This window comes from Papio anubis, chromosome 9 (genome assembly GCF_008728515.1).
Source record: "Papio anubis isolate 15944 chromosome 9, Panubis1.0, whole genome shotgun sequence".
NCBI classification, from domain to species: domain Eukaryota; kingdom Metazoa; phylum Chordata; class Mammalia; order Primates; family Cercopithecidae; genus Papio; species Papio anubis.
Genome location: NC_044984.1, coordinates 94459572 through 94478702, shown reverse-complemented (window position 1 = coordinate 94478702; position 19131 = coordinate 94459572). Strand labels below are relative to the sequence as shown.

The following is a 19131-nucleotide window of genomic DNA, read 5'->3' as shown; positions in this document are numbered from 1 at the left end:
TTCATAAGGCAGAGAACTTATAGTGGCTATTTTTTTTTCTTCCAGAAATAACACCCGAAAACCTGACTTTACCATAGTATTAAGAAAAAGGTTTGTAGGGAGATTAATGTTTATATTTTTATTTTTGTCAGTATTTATCTTGATGAAGAGAGAAAACATAATGAAAGAAGTACTAGAGAGTATTTTAAATAGCACCATCATAGACATAAATACAGTCTTGTTATAGCTTTGAAAATGGGAATAGCAGGAGAAAAATTGTTTGACATCAGTTTAACAATTAATTCATAAAAAGTTTTCTGGAGTCTATAGTATTTAACGTTTTACAGCTATATTTCACCTTTCTGTTTACTTACTGTGGGCTGCAATCATTTGCATGAAGAGATTCTCATTTACTAATTATACTTTGCAGTTCTTTTACAGTATGATCATAGTTCTTCATAGATGTAATATATGTAAATATATATACATACAAAATACGTATACTTTGATTTTCTTTAACTATCTTTCATTAATAACTTGTTCTAAATTTGAACATTGTTAATTTTTAAAGTGGACAATTTGGTCTCCTTTATCATAATTATAAAAATTCATGTACAGTTTTGTGGCTCATATGTCAGATAATCTTACATTATAGTTATGTATACAAAATCATTTTAGGCTATTAGAGGTTCATATATATTTTTATATGTCAACAGTGTTCTATAGTATTTTTCTTTAGGGAGAAAAATATTTGAACTCACAGCCTATTTATAAATCCTGTCTCCTTTCTGGCTTCTTTAGTTATTCAAGTTGAAAGAACACACCACATATTTTAGGAGAGGCACCAGAGCACTTAGAGTACTAAATAATATCACATGGGCTTCTACAAAGATGTGCTACGGGCTATCCAATTAGTCTCTTTTCAGACTGCTGATAAAGACATACCTGAGACAGGGCAATTTACAAAAGAAAGAGGTTTAATTGGACTTGCAGTTCCATGTGGCTAGGGCAGCCTCATAATCATGGTGAAAGACAAGGAGGATCAAGTCCCATTTTACAGGGATGGCAGCAATCAAGGCAAGAATGAGGAAGCTGCAAAAGCGGAAACTCCTGATAAAACCTTCAGATCTCGTGAGACTTACTACTACGAGAACAGTATGGGAGAAACTGCCCCCGTGATTGAATTATCTCCCACCAGGTCTCTCCCACAACATGTGGGAATTGTGGGACTACCATTCAAGATGAGATTTGGGTGGGACACAGAACCAAACCGTATCAGATATATAACAGTGTATACAGGGCCCACATTTGTTTTCTTTTTAATATATATAACTAGTAATACTCAAACTGCCTTTAAGAGTTAACTACATTTTCTAAACGGCTATAAATATGTTAAATATAACTTCAGATATTTACTGAGACATATTGGATTCATATTTGATTTGTGTATAGTTTTACAGTTTTTTTTTTTTTTTTTGAGATGGAGTCTCGCCCTGTTGCCCAGGCTGGAGTGCAGTGGCGCAATCTCGGCTCACTGCAACCACCGTCTCCTGGGTTCAAGCGATTATCCTGCCTCAGCCTCCCAAGTAGGTGGGATTACAGGCATGTGGCACCACGCCCGGCTAATTTTTTGTATTTTTAGTAGAAATAGGGTTTCAGCATGTTAGCGAGGCTGGTCTCGAATTCCTGACCTCAGATGATTTGCCTGCCTCGGCCTCGCAAAGTGTTGTGATTACGGGCGTGAGCCTAGTTTTACAGTTTTTAAATTTTAGTTTTATTTTTAGGTTATTCAGAAAATATTTTAGGGAAAATATATTATTGATGAAAAATAAAATGTATTATGGTTATTTTTCATGACTTTTCAACTGAAAATATTTAGATTTTTTTGTGTGTGAAATTTATAGTATTTAAATTGGCAGTGATAAGGCAGTTTCGAATCTTTTTAGAGCTCTACAGTAGTCGCATCTGCCCAGCAAGTGAAGACAACACAAACTTCAAATGCTCCTGATGTAAATGATGCAATTGTAAAACTATTCAATGACTTTGATGTTAAAGAAACCTCCCATCATTTAGTGATTTCTCATCTAGATCTACACATATGTGATGACATTCATGCTAAAGAAAAAGGTAAAATAATTTGCTTATTCCAAACTATTTTGGTTTTTCTAGAATTGACTACAAAACTGAATTGTTTATTAAATCTCTTGTGTAGGATGTCCTGTAAGGTAATTTGTCATAATTGTGTTCATATGAATATATAGATGAAAGGCACAATTAGAAGCATATATTGGTATGAAATTTTATTTTGCTTAGTACTTAAGCTTAATTATTTGTTAGCTATCAATGCTAACAATAAAATTAGCTTTAAAAAAATCAAAGACTGAATAGATGATGCTCTAGGAGGATAATGAAATATTAGACTTGCCTTTGAATTAACTTTTTCATAATGTTGATATTGTCTCCAAATTAAATTTTAGTCCATACTTAATTCATAATTATTTTTAGATGTGTTTCAGCATTGTAGTTTTTCTGCCTATTTTGAATAGAAGCACAACTGTGCGGCTGTTTGACATATTTTATGACCACCTCTCCTCCCATCCTTCCAAAATGTGATTAGGAAGCAAAATTCCAGTTAGGAATTTTCTTTTAGTTTTTGTCCCTGTTATTTTTCCTTATTTAGTAGACATAACAGGGTAATCAGGAAGCTGCCCGTTGCCACTCTGAAAATACGTAGTTTTGTAATCTAGGTGCTGGGCATTTTTATTTCTCTGCTGGAGAGTATCCCTAGCCTAGAAGCCTGGGGGTGAGTTCAGCAGACCTACCTTATAGGCCTACCTAAGGACTATAATTCTCAAACTTTCGTGAGCATTACAATCAAGCTGAAGACCTTTAAACAATAGAGTTATCTGATCTCTGTGCCTTAGATCTGAATCAGGATCTATATCTATGAAAACTTTTGCCATGTGTTTTTAAGCTGAGAAAGTGAATATTGAGACCCTGGATACTTAGCAGTAGAAGTTACCCTGCCTTCATTAGACAAGGTAGCCTAAAAGGTTCCAACCTAAAAGGTTGGAGAGGCAAAGGTGAGGAAGATTTGGGGTTTGTGGAGGGATTTGTTATCTTTTCTTCTGACCACCATTGTGTCATTTGACTTGTAGTTGGCATCTTTTACTTTAGAGATTTGAAAGGAAAATCCAGAAAAGTTAGAACAAACCAAACTAAGAAAATGAGGTAGTCTAGATTAAGTAATAATAATGAGAATGGAGAAAGTGTTTTCTAAGGCCTTATATTCCTCACTATTCCCTCATAGAATAAATTGAATGATTTTATTTAGGAGGAAAACCTTTCCACCAAAATATCTCCTTAATAGTACAGGTCTGTAATCACTACTATTCTGAAATCCAAAAGGCTCTGAAATGTTATGTTTGTGAAAAACTCACTTGGTGGCAAAACCTGACTTACAGCAATATATTGTTTTTTTATTCTTTGCCTACTTCTTATAAATATTTATGTTTTGCTGTTTTTATTAGTGCTGCCTCAGAACCTGCTGCGGGTGTTGCATGGTATATCCTGTATATACCATATCATATTAGTGTCATGAAATTTGAATTATGAAACATTTGGCTTTCCAAAGGTTTTACATAAGGGATTGTAGACCTGTGCTGGAAATTCTACTAGTTGAGATAAAATGGATTTTATAAATTAATATAGGGAGTGTATACATAGCTATGTTTCAGTTTGTATTTTTCTTTCTTCTGATTGATTTGCCCATTTTGTTTTAAAATTTGATATTTATGTTCACGTTACACCGATTTGTAATCTACTTTTGACTGACTGTAGCTGCTGACTTTGGACAACTTACCTAACCTAACAGACTTTTTAATTTCCTTTTCTTTCTCTTTTTTTTTGAGATGGGGTCTCACTCTGTTGCCCAGGCTGGAGTTCAGTGGCTCGATCTCAACTCACTGCAACCTCTGCCTCCCGGGTTCAAGCGATTCTCCTGCCTCAGTCTCCCAAGTAGCTGGGACTACAGGGGCGTGCCACCATGCCCGGCTAATTTTTGTATTTTTAGTAGAGATGGGAGTTTCACTATGTTGGCCAGGCTGGTCTCGAACCTGTGATTCACCCGCCTTGGCCTCCCAAAGTGCTGGGATTACAGGCGTGAGCCACCACGCCCGGCCTTAATTTCCTTTTCAATAAGAGATAGGATGATATGGTATAGTGTTTAACATTTCCTGGGTTCAATTCCAAGCTTTGCACTTAACTAGCTGTATGTCCTTGGCCTCTTTGTGCCTCAGTTTCCTTATCTGGAAGATGGAGATAATAATGATTGTACCTATCAAATGGGGTTGTTATGAAAAGCAAATGAGTAAGTATACCTAAAGTATTTAAAACAATGCCTGACATAAGGGGAGGCCTTGTCAATACGAAAGTTCTGCTAGTATCATCTCTGAACTCTACCAGGGCAGGGATTTTGCTATTATATTCTTACCTTTTATCCTAGTGCCTTATGAATGAGGGGGATTCAGTAAATACTCATCGGATTGAATTATATTTCCTAAAATCCTTAATGTGCTGTCATAAAAGAGAGATAGTTATTACTACTTGGACTCCAAGTACTGTAAAATTTTTTTGTGGTAAATTAAATCTTTCTGATAATTTACTTAATATTTTTTTTCCTCTTTTTTATCCCAGAGTCAAACAGACGTATTACTGGAGGGGCAATGCAACTCTCTTTTACACAGCTAACTATAGATTATTATCCTTATCATAAAGCAGGTGTGTATAATAGCTTCTTTAAAAGATATGTGTTGTTTTCAAATTATATAGGTCATTTATTTAGTTTAGTTTTGTTTTTATTTGTTAACAAGAAATGAGATGAAGAGATTGGTATTTTTCTCCTGGCAGTATTTTACTAAGAAAGTAGAATTGCCAGAGAATATAGTTATACAGTGTATATTGAGATTTATGTAGATTTTTAGAAATCATAATTTTTAGAAATTGACAGTTTTCCAAATAACCAATTTAAAACTTAAAAAATCAGGGTACAGAGGACATGTGTTTGTGCTATTTTGTTAGTTGTGACAAAAACAAGTTATTAATGTTTTAAATTTTTAAATGATTTATATATTTAAAAATTAGAAAAGAGTATGACGCTAAGAATGAAAAGAGTATGAAGCTAAGAATAAGAGTACGTTTAGCTAAATTATAAGATTCCAGATTTCATAGGCTCTTAACGGTCTAGTATTGGTAGATTCTGTCTCCCAAATAATGAAAAGAAAAAAAATATGATTATTGTGACCAAATTAATTTGACCTTATACCCATTTTTGCCTTTTGTTAGTATTTAGCATTCACACAAGTGAGAAAAACCAAACTAGAGATCATAGTTTTCTAGGACATTTAAAAAATGGTTAAGTTTTTCTGTTTACACATTTCTGTTTACACATTTTTTACCAATGTTTGTCATTTCTATGTTGGTACCTGATTAAATTTAAAGGTTTACAATTTTTTTTTTCATTTTAAGTTTTCATTGCCAACATTCAATATAATAATTATCTTTTGAAGGATTTTTGTCTTATATACTATCCTCTTGACTCATAAATTAACTTACAAATGCATAAAATTTTTAACTAGATATTTATTTTGAAGAGATGTAAAACATTCATAGAGTAGATTTTCTTGTTTTTTTTGATCCAAGGCCTCACGAGTGCAGTGGTGTGATCACTGCTCACTACAGCCTCCACCTCCTACCTCGGCCTTGCAAAGTGCTGGGATTACAGGTGTGAGCCACTGCACCTGGCCTGATTTTATTGTCTTAATCCTTTGATGTGCATTTTTCTTAATTGCTACAGAGAAACCTGATAATTCTGATTTTATATTTTTCTTCCAAAAACTAACTATGGCTGAGTACATCTTGAGAAGTTTTATTGGTTTCTTAAATGTTTTAATCATTATCATCCTATTATTTTTGTGGTTTAGGTTTTTGTTAGTTAACTTTATAACAAATCTTTGATGAAAGGATTTTATTTCTTTGATAATACTTTCTGGGATTAGTTTAATGGAGGTTTACCAGGTAATTGAGCATCCAGTGAAGGGTGATGAGTCCTATGGCTTTAAATTGAATCTTAGTGATTTTCTACTAGGAATGGGTACTAGATAGAGACTCCTCCAGATGATTTGCTTTTGATATTCTTTCCCTCTGTTTCAAATGTTTTACTCATATTTCAGAATAACATGTAGGTGAAGGCTGTACATTTTTCAGATATCAAAGTCTTTCTTGAATAAGTGACTATATCTCATTGGAAGCATTACTATAGTGTAATAGATGAAAATTGTACATTTTTCAATGAAATACCTGTTATTCATTTTACAGGAGATAGCTGTAATCATTGGATGTATTTTAGTGATGCAACCAAAACAAAAAATGGATGGGCCAACGAGTTACTGCATGAATTTGAGTGCAACGTTGAAATGCTTAAACAGGCTGTGAAGGATCATAATGTAGGTTCACCTCCTAAATCCCCAACACATGCCTCTCCCCAGCACACACAAACAGGTATTTTACCTATAATAACATATGGCATTCCCCTAATATTAAGGGTGTTTGTGCTCGTGTGTGTGTGTGTGTGAGAGAGAGATCATAATATTTCCTGTAAACAAGTTTTATTTTTTTTGTTTTTCTTTTTAATGTAGAGATGGGGTCTTGCTATGTTGCCTAGGGTAGTCTCAAACTCCTGGCCTCAAGCGATCCTCCCACCTTGGCCCTCCCCAAAGTGCTGGGATTACAAGTGTCAGCCACCATGGCCAGCCAAGTATTTTTTTTTTTTTCCTTTGAGACAGGGTTTCACTTTGTCTCCCAGGCTGAAGTGCAGTGGTGCGATCTCGACTCACTGCAACCTCCGCCTCCTGGGTTCAAGCGATTGTCCTGCCTCAGCCTCCCAAGTATCTGGGATTACAGGCACATGCCACCATACCCAGCTAATTTTTGGATTTTTAGTAGAGCCAGGGTTTCACTGTGTTAGCCAGAGTGGTCTCAAACTCCTGACCTCAAGTAATCCACCCGCCTCAGCCTCCCAAAGTGCTGGGATTACAGGCATGAGCCACTGTGCCTGTCCTAAGCCAAGTATTTTTAATTAATTCTAAACCCCTGCATCTTTCGCTCAGACCAACATAGGCTTGTGGACCAAAGCACTTTTAAAATTAATACAGCCAATAATAGTCACACCCAGGTAGAATTTTTCTAGAAGATTTCTCTCTTTTTTTTTTTTAGTCAACACATAATTGTACGTATTTATGAGGTACAGTGTGATACTACTACTTTTTTTTTTTTTTCCTGGCCCAGTAAGGATTGAAGTGTGATATTTTGATACATGTATACAAATGTGTAACACTAAAAGCAGAGTAATTAGCATATTCATCACATCAGACATTATTTCTTTATGTTGGGAACATTCGAAATCTGCTCTTACTAGCTATTTGAAAAAATAAATTATTATTAATTATAGTCACCCTATAAATGCTAGAATTTACTTCTCCTATCTAGGTGTACCTTTGTATTCACTAATTACCCGTTGTCTGTCCCTGCCCTCCCCTCCCCCATCCCCTCCCCTTTCTCCTTCTATATAAATGTCTCATTTTTAACAAGAATCCCATTCCAAAGTTTCTGTAGAAGAGTAACTTAAATGTGACATGTGTGATTCTTCTTAAAAGAATAATAATCACAATAACTTATATCTTGTATTACTTTGTAATTTATAAAGTATGTCCACAAATATTATCTTGTTTGAGAAGTTAGTATTCACATGAATTTCTAGTACCTGCCTTAATAATAAAAGAGTGACTTTTAAAAATAATTTTGCAACAAATTGAATGGTGTTTTTGTTTCCAACAGAGAAGGACTACCCTCTGAAAGGGACATGCAGAACACCTTCAGTATTATCTCAACAATCAAAAGCTAAGCTAATGTCTAGTTCTGTTGTGGTTAGACTTGCAGATTTCAATATATACCAGGTATGTTTTCTTTTACAGTTAATTCTTCTCATAAACACTTTAGTATCTCATCTTAGCAACTCAAATAAATGCTATCATTTTATTTAAAGCATCTTTATAAGGTTTATGAAATGGCCATATTAGATGGCATAGAAAATATCAGTTTATTAATTTTTGATCATATGGTTACTCAGAGTTAGCCAAACTAACTTTATAGGCACAGCCCTTAAGTTTGCCTAAATGCTTCCAACACAAAACAGCATGTTCTCATACAAAAACACATGGATGCATAGACCAATGGAACAGATTAGAGAACCTAGAAATAAAGCTGCACACCTACAAGCATCTGGTCTTCAACAAAGTCGACAATAACAAGCAGTGGGGAAATGATTTCCTATTTAATAATGTTGCTGGAATAACTGGCTGGCCATATGCAGAAGACTGAAATTAGACCGTGTCCTTTCACCACGCACAAAAATTAACTCAAGATGAAATGAAAGACTTAAATGTAAAGCCCAGCACTACAGAAACCCTAGAAGACAACTGAGGAAATAGAATTCTAGACATTGGCCTCGGCCAAGATCTCATGAGGAAGACTTCAAAAGTAATTGCAACAAAAACAAAAACAGACAAGTGAGACCTCATTAAAGAGTTTCTATACAGCAAAATAAACTATCAACAGAGTCAACAGACATCCTACAGAATGGGAGAAAATATTCACAAATTTTTCATCTGACAAAAGTCTAATATCCAGAACCTATGAGGAAATTGAATCGACAAGCAAAAACCAAACATCATTAAAAAGTGGGCAAAGGACGTGAACACACACTTCTGAAAAGAAGACATATGTGCAGCCAACAAGCATATGAAACAATGCTCAACATCACTAATCAGCTGAGAAATGCAAATCAAAACCACAGTGAGATACCATCTCACACCACTCAGAATGACTTTTTAATAACTTAAAAAGTCACAAAAAATAGATGTTGGTGAGGTTGTGGAGAAAAGGGAATGCTTATTCACTATTGGTGGGAAGGTAAAATAGTTCAGCTATTGTGGAAAGCAGTTTGGAGTTTTCTCAAAGAATTTAAAAAAGAACTACCAATTGACCCAGCAATCACATTACTGGGTATATACCCAGAGGAATATAAATTTTTCTACCAAAGATACGTGCAGTTATATGTTCATGGCAGCACTATTCACAATAGCAAAGACATAGAATCAACCTAGATGCCCATCCTCAGTGCAGTGGATAAAGAAACTGTGGTACATATACACTGCAGAATACTATGCAGCCATGAAAAGAATGCAGTCACGTTCTTTGTAGCAACATGGATGCAGCTGGAGGCCATTATCCCAAGTGGATTAATGCAGGAAAAGAAAACCAAATATTGCATATCCTCACTTTTAAGTGGGAGCTACACATTGAGTGTACATGGACACAAAGAGGGAAACAGTAGACATGGGGTCTTGAGGGTGGAGGGTCGGAGGAGGGTGAGGATTGAAAAACTACTTAACGGGTACTATGCTGACTACTTGGGTTGTGAAATTATGTATACACCAAACCCCAATGACACACAGTTTATCCGTATAACAAATCTGCACATGTACCCCAAGAACCTAAAGCAAAAATTGGAAGAACAAAAACAAAGGCTGCAGACACCAACTACAACTTTGGGAGTTTCCAAAAACTACCCTCTGGTTCAATAATTCACTAGAAAGACTCACAGAACCACTGAAATATATTAAAGTCATATCCATTGTAGTCACATTTTACAAATTAGAACTAGCCATAGGAAGAGAAGCGTAAGGCAGAGTCTTTTTTTCTCCTCTGTATTAGTCCGTTTTCATGCTTCTGATAAAGACATACCCAAGACTGGGCAATTTACAAAAGAAAGAGGTTTACTGGACATACAGTTCCACATGGCTGGGGAAGCCTCACAATCATGGCAGAAGGCAAGGGGGAGCAAATCACATCTTACATGGATGGCAGCAGGCAAAGAGAGAGCTTGTGCAGGGAAACTCCCATTTTTAAAACCATCAGATCTTGTGAGACTCATTCACTACCACAAGAACAGCGCAGGAAAGACCTACCCCCATAATTCAATCGCCTCCCACCTGCTTCGTCTTACAACATGTTGGAATAGTGGGAGTTACAATTCAAGGTGAAATTTGAGTGGGGACACAGCCAAACCATATCATTCTGCCCTGGCCCCTCCCAAATCTTATGTCCTCACATTTCTAAACCAATCATGCATTCTTAACTGTCCCCCAGAGTTTTAACTCATTTCACCATTAACTCAGAAGTCCACAGTCCAGTGTCCCATCTGAGACAAGACAAGTCCCTTCTGCCTATGAGCCTATACAATCAAAGCAATTTAGTTACTTCCTAGATACGATAGGGGTACAAGGCATTGGGTAAATACAGCCATTCCAAATGAGAGAAGTTGGCCAAGCAGAGGGGCTACAGGATCCATGCAAGTCCAAAATCCAGCAGGACAGTCAAATCTGAAAGCTCCAAAATGATTTCCTTTGACTCCATGTCTCACATGCATGTCATGCTGATTTTAAGAGGTGGGTTCCATGGTCTTGGGCAGTTCTGCCCCTGTGACTTTGCAGGGTACAGCCTTCCTCTTGGCTGCTTTCACGGGCTGGTATTGAGTGTCCGTTGGCACCTTTTCCAGGCACACGGTGCAGGCTGTCAGTGGATCTACCCTTCTGGGGTCAGGAGGATGATGGCTCTCTTCTCACAGCTCCACTAGGTGGTAGGTACCCCAGTGGGGACTTGGGCTTTGACCCCACATTTCCCTTCCACACTGCCCTAGCAGAGATTCTCCATGAGGGCCCTACCCTTGCAGCACACTTCTGCCTGGGCATCCAGGCATTTCCATACATCCACTGAAATCTAGGTGGAGGTTCCCAAACCCCAATTCTTGACTTCTGTGCACCAGCAGGCTCAGCACCATGTGGAAGCTGCCAATGCTTGGGACTTGTACCCTCTGAAGCTACGGCCCAAGCTTTGTTTTGGCCCCTTTCAGCCATGGCTGGAGCAGCTGGGATGCAGGGCACCAAATCCCTAGGCTGCACACAGCACAGGGAGCGTGGGCCTGGCCCACAAAACCACTTTCTCCTTCTAGGTCTCTGGGTCTGTAATGGAAGGGGCTGCCATGAAGACCTCTGACATGCCCTGGAGACATTTTCCCCATTGTCTTGGGGTTGACATTAGGCTCTTATGCAAATTTCTATAGCTGGCTTGAATTCTTCCTCAGAAAATGGGGTTTTCTATACCATTGTCAGGCTGCAAATTTTTTGAACTTTTATACTCTCCTTCCCTTATAAAACTAAATGCCTTTAAGAGCACCCGAGTCACCCAAGAATGCGTTGCTGCTTAGAAATTTCTTCCACCAGATATCCTAAATCATCTCTCTCAAGTTCAGAGTTCCACAAATCTCTAGGGCAGGGGCAAAATGCTGCCAGTCTCTTTGCTAAAACATAACAAGAGTCACCTTTCTTCCAGTTCCGAACAAGTTCCTCATCTCCATCTGAGACCACCTCAGCCTGGACCTTACTGTTCATATCACTTTCAGCATTTTTGTCAAAGCCATTCAACAAGTCTCTAGGAAGTTCCAAACTTTCCCATATTGTCTTGTCATCTGATCCCTCCAAACTGTTCCACCCTCTGCCTGTTATCCAGTTCCAAAGTCACTTCCACATTCAGGTATCTTTTCAGCAGTGCCTCACTCTACTAGTACCAATTTGCTGTATTAGTCTGTTTTCACACTGCTGATAAAGACATACCCAAGACTGGGCAATTTATACAGGAAAAAAGTTTAATAGACTTACAGTTCCACATGGCTGGGGAAGTCTCACAACCATGGTGACAGAAAGCAAGGAGGAGCAAGTCATGTCTTATGTGGATGGCAGCAGGCAAAGAGAGAGCTTGTGCAGGGAAACTCCCATTTTTAAAACCATCAGATCTTGTGAGACTCATTCACTACCACAAGAACAGTGCAGGAAAGACTCGCCCCCATAATTGAGTCACCTCCCACCAGGTTCCTCACACAACATGTGGGAACTGTGGGAGTTACAATCATGAGATTTGGGTGGGGACACAGCCAAACCGTATCACCTCCACAGTACACTGATGTAATAATAATAAGACAGAGTCTTGGAACACTTGAAATGTGAAACTTTTCCTCAGGACTTGTTAGCTTTCTAAGAATGTGGAACCCTGTGCATAGATGTGTAAATATGTGGATGGATGGATATTTAACAATATGCATGAAGTATTGCTCATGAGGTTTTACTCAATCTCTAGGTGAATTAATAATCAGATTACCCAAAGCTCCCACCCTGTAAATGCAACTAGGCTATCAAGTATGGCCAGCTCCACCCTGCATCGTTTTATTATAAACTATCAGCTGTGGTGTCAGGGGCTGTGTTAGGCTGTTCTTGTGTTGTTATAAAGAAGTACCTGATACTGGATAATTTATAAAGAAAAGAAGCTTAATTGTCTTATGGTTCTGCAGGCTGTATTGGAAGCATGATGTGGGCATCTGCTCAGCTTCTGGGGAGGAGGCCTCAGGGAACTTTTACACCTGGTGGAAGGTAAAGCAGGAGCAGGCACGTCACATGTCAAGAGCAGGAGCAAGACAGAGAGAGAGTGGCACTGGGAGGTGCCACATATTTTTAATCAACTAGACTTCATGCTAACTCACTATTGTGAGCACATCACCACGCCATGAGGTATCTGCCCCCATCACTCAAACACCTCCCACCAGGCTCTACCTCTAGTACTGGGGATTACAATTGAACATGAGATTTAGAGGGGACAGTATCCAAACTATCAGGGGCCCGCCATAGGTAGGAAATTCCAGTTCCTAGTTGCTTCGCAGGAGCAGGATCAGAGGGATACCAATTTCGTTATTATACAATAGTCTCTGCGGAAGGATCTAAAATGCCTTTTTTGCTTTACAGAACTACAGTGTACTGTATATACTGTGTTGGCTATACTGTGAATATAATTCTATAGCTAAGAACTCTGTCCTATTTATACTAACAATCTTACTCAGCTTATAATCACCTAACATGGTCTAATTGAGATGTTTGAGACCAACACGATAAGAATATATGACCTATTCTTAAAAAATAAAAGATTTCTAGATTTGTTTTATCATTTATAAATTGTTCTGGTTAATTTTGATAAGTCTATGGCTTTGAGACTTAGTTTTATGTGAAAAGATTTTATTTAACTCAATGATTCCCCTCTGGGATTTGGCAATATCTGAAGATAGTTTTGTTTGTCACAACTGGACATGCTGCTGACCTCTAGTGAATAAAGACCAGTGATGCTGCCAAATATCCTACAATGTGCTGATCAGTTCCCCACAATGAAGAATTATCTAACTTAAAATGTCACAAGTGCCAATGTTTAGAAACTCTAATTTAACAGTTATTTTCTCATTGTGCAGTTACTATTTTCTTTACATTTGATATACAATCATGTGTTGCTTAACATCATAAACTGTGCTTAGATGGTATGTAGCCTACTTACACTCCTAGGCTATATAGTATATCCTATTCCTCCTAGGCTGTATATCATGTTACTGTATTGAATACTGTAGCAGTTATAACACAATGGTATTTGTATATTTAAACCTTACCAAACATAGAAAATATACAGTAAAGGCCAGGTGCGGTGGCTCACGCCTGTAATCCGAACACTTTCGGAGGCCTAGGCGGGCGGATCATGAGGTCAGGAGATCGAGACCATCCTGGCTAATACGGTGGTGAAACCCCATCTCTACTAAAAATACAAAAAATTAGCTGGGCGTGGTGGTGGCCACCTGTAGTCCCAGCTACTCGGGAGGCTGAGGCAAGAGAATGGTGTGAACCCGGGAGGTGGAGCTTGCAGTGAGCCTAGACCGCACCACTGCACTCCAGCCTGGGTGACAGTGGGAGACTCCATCTCAAAAAAAAAAAAAAGATAATATACAGTAAAAATGCAGTATAAAAGTTCTGTTATAATCTTATGGGATCCGCATCTTATAAGTGGCCTGTCATTGGCAGAAATGTCATTATATGGTGCATGACCATATACTTCAGCTTTTTAAAAGACTGTAAATTTTAGGATTTAAATAAATTTATGTGGAAATGAGAAAGAGGAATCACTTATAATCCCACATGGTTGCAAGTGAAATACAGTAAGAAACCCCACATATGTATATACACAACCACACTAAGCACAAAACAAAATAAAAACAAGTAGAAGAACATAAGATAGTATGTTTGTCCCAATTTGAATAGGTTTTTAACTACTAAAGGAAAAAAGAAGCTGTTGTTAAAATAAGTTGACACTTTGAATTGAAAAGAATTTGTTTCCATATATGCAGAGAAAAGCTTTTTAATTAGATACTATAAGGAACTGACTTGAATTTGTAAAGACTATACAAATTAAAATGATTGATTAATCAATTTGGGCGCGTTGGCTCATGCCTGTAATCCCAGCCATTTGGGAGGCCAAAGCGGGCAGAGTTGGAGACCAGCCTGGCCGACATAGCAAAACCCCCTCTCTAGTAAAAATACAAAAATTAGCTGGGAGTGATGGTACACGCCTGTAGTCCCAGCTACTCAGGAGGCTGAGGCACGAGAATCACTTCAATCCAGGAGGCAGAAGTTGCAGTGGGCCGAGATTGTGTCACTGCACTCCAGTCTGGATGACAGAGTGAGATTGTATCTCAAAAAAAAAAAAGATTGGTTAGGCAGTTTATATAAGTAAACCATTGAAAAATTATTCTACTTCATGTGAGATATATATACGTCTATTGAATGATGAATGGAAAAAAGAACATACATCCCTGGGTCTACTAAATTAGTACAAATAAACTGATAAAACTTTATTGATTGAACTTTGTGAATATTAATATAAAAATTTTTGATGTAATTAGCTGGTTTTGGGGGGTGAAAAAAATATAACTAGAACCTTAAAACTAATAGTTTTTTTAAAAAATTTCAACTTTTATTGTAAACTCAGGGTACACGTGCAGGTTTGTTATATTTTTATATTGCGTGATGCTGAAGTTCAGGGTGTGATTGATCCCATCATCCAGGTGGTCAGCATAGTACCCAACAGGTAGGTTTTCAGCCCTTACTCCCCTTCTTCCCTTCCTCCTTTTGGGGTCCACTGTCTGTTGTTTCCTTTTTTGTCTCCATGTGTACCCAACATTTAGCTCTCACTTATAAGTCAGAACATGCAGTACTGCAGCCTCACCAGCATCTGTATTTTGACTTTTTAATAATAGGTATTCTGGCTGATGTATCTGAGATGGTATCTCACTGTGGTTTTGATTTACATTTGTCTGATGATTAGTGATGATTGGTATGTTGAGCATTGTTTCGTATGCTTGTTGATTGTACATATGTCTTTTCAGAAGTGTGTGTTCATGTCCTTTGCCCACTTTTTAATGGTGTTTGGTTTTTGCTTGTTGACTTTTGTTCAAGTTCCTTATAGATTCTGGATATTAAACCTTTGTCAGATGAATAATTTGTGAATATTTTCTCCCATTCTGTAGGATGTCTGTTGACTCTGTTGATAGTTTATTTTGCTGTATAGAAGCTCTCTAATGAGGTCTCACTTGACTATTTTTGTTTTTGTTGTGATCGCCATTGAGGTCTTAGCCATAAATTCTTTGCTAAAGCCTGTGTCCAGAATGGTATTTCCTAGCTTTTCTTCTAGGACTTTTATAGTTTGACCTCTTATATTTAAATATTTGATCTATCTTGAGTTAATTTTTGTATATAGTAGAAGGTGTAGGGGTCCAGTTTCATTCTTCTAAATATGAGTAGCCAGTCATCCCAGCACCATTCATTGAATAGGGTGTCCTTTCCCCATTGCTTATTATTGTCCAATTTGTCAAAGATCAGATAGTTATAGGTGTGCAGTTTTATTTCTGGGTTCTCTATTCTGTTCCATTGATCTGTGTCTCTGTTTTTGTATCAGTACCATGCCATTTTGGTTCCTTATAGTATAGTTAATGTAATGTCTCCAGGTTTGTTCTTTTTTCTTAGAGTTGCTTTGGCTGTTCAGGCTCTTTTTTGGCTTCCATATGAATTTTTAATATTTTAAATTTTTTTTCTAATTTTGTACAAAATGATGTTTGTAGTTTGATAGGAATGACATTGAATCTGTAGATTGTTTTCAGCAGTATGTTTGTAGTTTGATAGGAATGACATTGAATCTGTAGATTGTTTTTAGCAGTATGGTCTTTTTTTTTTTTGAAGCAGAGTCTTCTTCTGTTGCCTAGGCTGGAATACAGTGGTACAATCTCAGCTCACTACAACCTCCGTCTCCCGAGTTCAAGTGATTTTTATGCCTCAGCCTCCCTAGTAGCTGGCATTACAGGCGTGTGCCACCATGCCCAGCTGATTTTAGTATTTTGGGTAGAGATGGGGTTTCGCCATGTTGGCAAGGCTGGTCTTGAACTCCTGGCCTCAAGTAGTCTGCCAGCCTCAGCCTCTTACAGTGCTGGGATTACAGGTGTGAGTCATCATGCCTGGCCAGTTCTTGTAGAGATCTTTTACCTTTTGGTTAGATATATTCCTAGGATTTTTGTTGTTGTTGTTGTTGTTTGGCTTTCAGCTTGAATGTTATTGGCATGTGTAAATACTTACATTGATTTTGTGTCCTGAAGCTTTATTGAAGTTGCTTATCAGTCCTGGGAGTCTTCATGGAGTTTAGCATTTTCTAGGTACAGAATCATATTGTCAGTAAAGAGAGATAATTTGACTTCTCTTCGTATTTGGATGCCTTTTCTTTCTTTCTCTTGCCTAATTACTCTAGCTAGAACTTCCAGTACTATTTTGAATAGGGGTGGTGAGAGGGGGCATCCTTGTCTTGTTCCATTCCTTAAGGGAAATGCTTTCAGCTTTTGCCCCTTCAGAATGATGTTAGCTGTGAGTTTGTCATAGATTACTCTTACTGTTTTGAGATATGTTTCTTTGATTCATAGTTGAGGGTTTTTATTGTGAAGGGACGTTGGATTTTATCAAAAGCATTTTCTTTGCCTGTTGAGATAATCGTATGGTTTTTGTTTTTAGTTCTGTTTGTGGTGAATCACATTTATTGATTTGTGTATAAAACATAGTCTTTTTGGAAAATGAATTTGAGCGATCAAACTATTTGACAGAAGTGTTTATAGCTATTATTTTTAAATTAATTTTTTATTGTGGTAAGGTATAACTGAATTTACAATAATAATTTTATACACACACACACACATTTAGGTATTTGCCATTGAAAGTAATGGCAAAACTGCAATTACTTTTGCACCAACCTAATGATATTGGCCAGGTGCAGTGGCTCACTGCTGTAATCCCAGCACTTTGGGAGACTGAGGTGGGTGGATTGCTTGAGGTCAGGAGTTTGAGACCAGCCTGGCCAACATGGTGAAACCCCATCTTTACCAAAAAAAAAAAAAAAAAAGGCTATGTCTATATCTATATGTTTTATAATAATTGGCGTTAAGTACATTCACATTGTGTAACCAGTACCATTATTCGTCGCCATAATTTTTATTATCTCAAGCTGAAACTATATATAACTCTATTATTTTTCATGGTAATGGAGAAATTATGGTAAAGAATTATTTTAAACAGCATACAGGGAAGCATTCTGGATTTGAGGACTTGGATCTATGTCCTGACTGCCATTTACTTATCTATATTATCTGATAGAATATCATTATCATTATTTTTCTATCTGTTGTTTTAAGGCTCACAACAATAAGTTTATAAGGAATATTGTACAATGTTGATTTTGTGATTGATAAGGATCCAAAAAGATTATAGAGTTTTCTGAATAGTTGATGGGTGTTTAAAAATAATTCCATGTGAAGTTAAATATATAATAAAGTTTACACTGGAAATTAACCGTTAGCAAAGTTTTGTAAGTAGTTTTAAAAGTACTGTCTGGGTTGCATAAATTATTTGGAAAGGTTTTTATTGAGTGTGATTTCAGTAAACTTACTTATCTTTTCAGGTCTCTACAGCGGAACAATGTCGTTCTTCCCCCAAAAGCATGATTTGCTGCAATAAAAAATCCCTATATCTTCCACAAGAAATGTCAGCTGTCTATATAGAATTCACAGAATATTACTATCCAGATGGAAAGGATTTTCCAAGTAAGAGAGTTTTTTATTATTATTTGTCCATTATTTGAGAAGATGTTTTTTTCTTGTTAATATTTTTGAGTTTTATAAATATGAAAAATAAATAAAACTGTTATTGTTCCTTATTTATTATATTATTCCTTTTTTGAGAGAGAGCATCTCACTATGTTACCCAGGCTGGTCTCAAACTCCTGGGCTCAAACCATACTCCTGCCTTGGCCTCCCAAAGTATTGGGATTGCAGGTGTGAGCCACTATGCCCAGCCCCTATTGTTCTTTATTCTTATTGTGTATCGTACATAAGTCTAGTCTAACAGTTTTAGATGTTGTTATTGTTTGTTCATGTATCCTTTTCCCTCCCTAGCTTGTAGAATCCTTGATGGCAGGAATCATGAGGTTTTTTCTTTTTTTTCTTTTTCCCCGATATGGAGTCTTGCTCTGTCGCTCAAGCTGGAGTGCAGTGGCACAATCTTGGCTCACTGCAGCCTTGGCCTCCCGGGTTCAAGCAATTCTCGTGCCTCAGCCTCCTGAGTAGCTGGGATTACAGGCATGCAGCACCAGGCCCAGCTAATTTTTTCTGTGTTTTTACTAGAGACAGAGTTTCACCATGTTGGCCAGGCTGGTCTTGAACTCCTGACCTCAAGTAATCTGTCCACCTTGGACTCCCAAAGTGCTGGAATTACAGGCGTGAGCCACCATGTCCAGCACATCTGGTATTTATGATTCATTTTATTCCAGATATTCAACTTACTTTGTGCTTAATAGCTATTTGTTAAATTAAAGAATCAATGAAAGTTAGGTTATTTGTAGAATAAAGTCATTTGTAAAACTCCATTTATATTTCAGCTATATAGCTTCATTTATATATTATTGAAGAAGTAACTGAAGTCCTTTTAGCTGTAGAGATTTTTTTTTTTTTTTTTTTGACTGTTTTAAAATGCCCACATGTATACTTTGGGCAACTTTTGGCATTTACAGTTTTCAGAAATATTGAAT

The 19131-nt window shown here is 37.2% G+C and overlaps 1 protein-coding gene across 2 annotated transcripts in view; it reads left to right on the top strand.

Moving 5' to 3' along the window:
• Positions 1 to 19131, top strand: part of UHRF1BP1L (UHRF1 binding protein 1 like) — a 111956-nt gene that overhangs the window by 56972 nt on the left and 35853 nt on the right. For both annotated transcript variants that reach the window (XM_003907010.5, XM_009181503.4), the window contains 5 exons: positions 1926 to 2106; positions 4675 to 4758; positions 6355 to 6537; positions 7873 to 7991; positions 18007 to 18148. In XM_003907010.5, coding sequence (XP_003907059.1) covers positions 1926 to 2106; positions 4675 to 4758; positions 6355 to 6537; positions 7873 to 7991; positions 18007 to 18148 — 709 coding nt within the window. The remainder of the gene's footprint in view (positions 1 to 1925; positions 2107 to 4674; positions 4759 to 6354; positions 6538 to 7872; positions 7992 to 18006; positions 18149 to 19131) is intronic.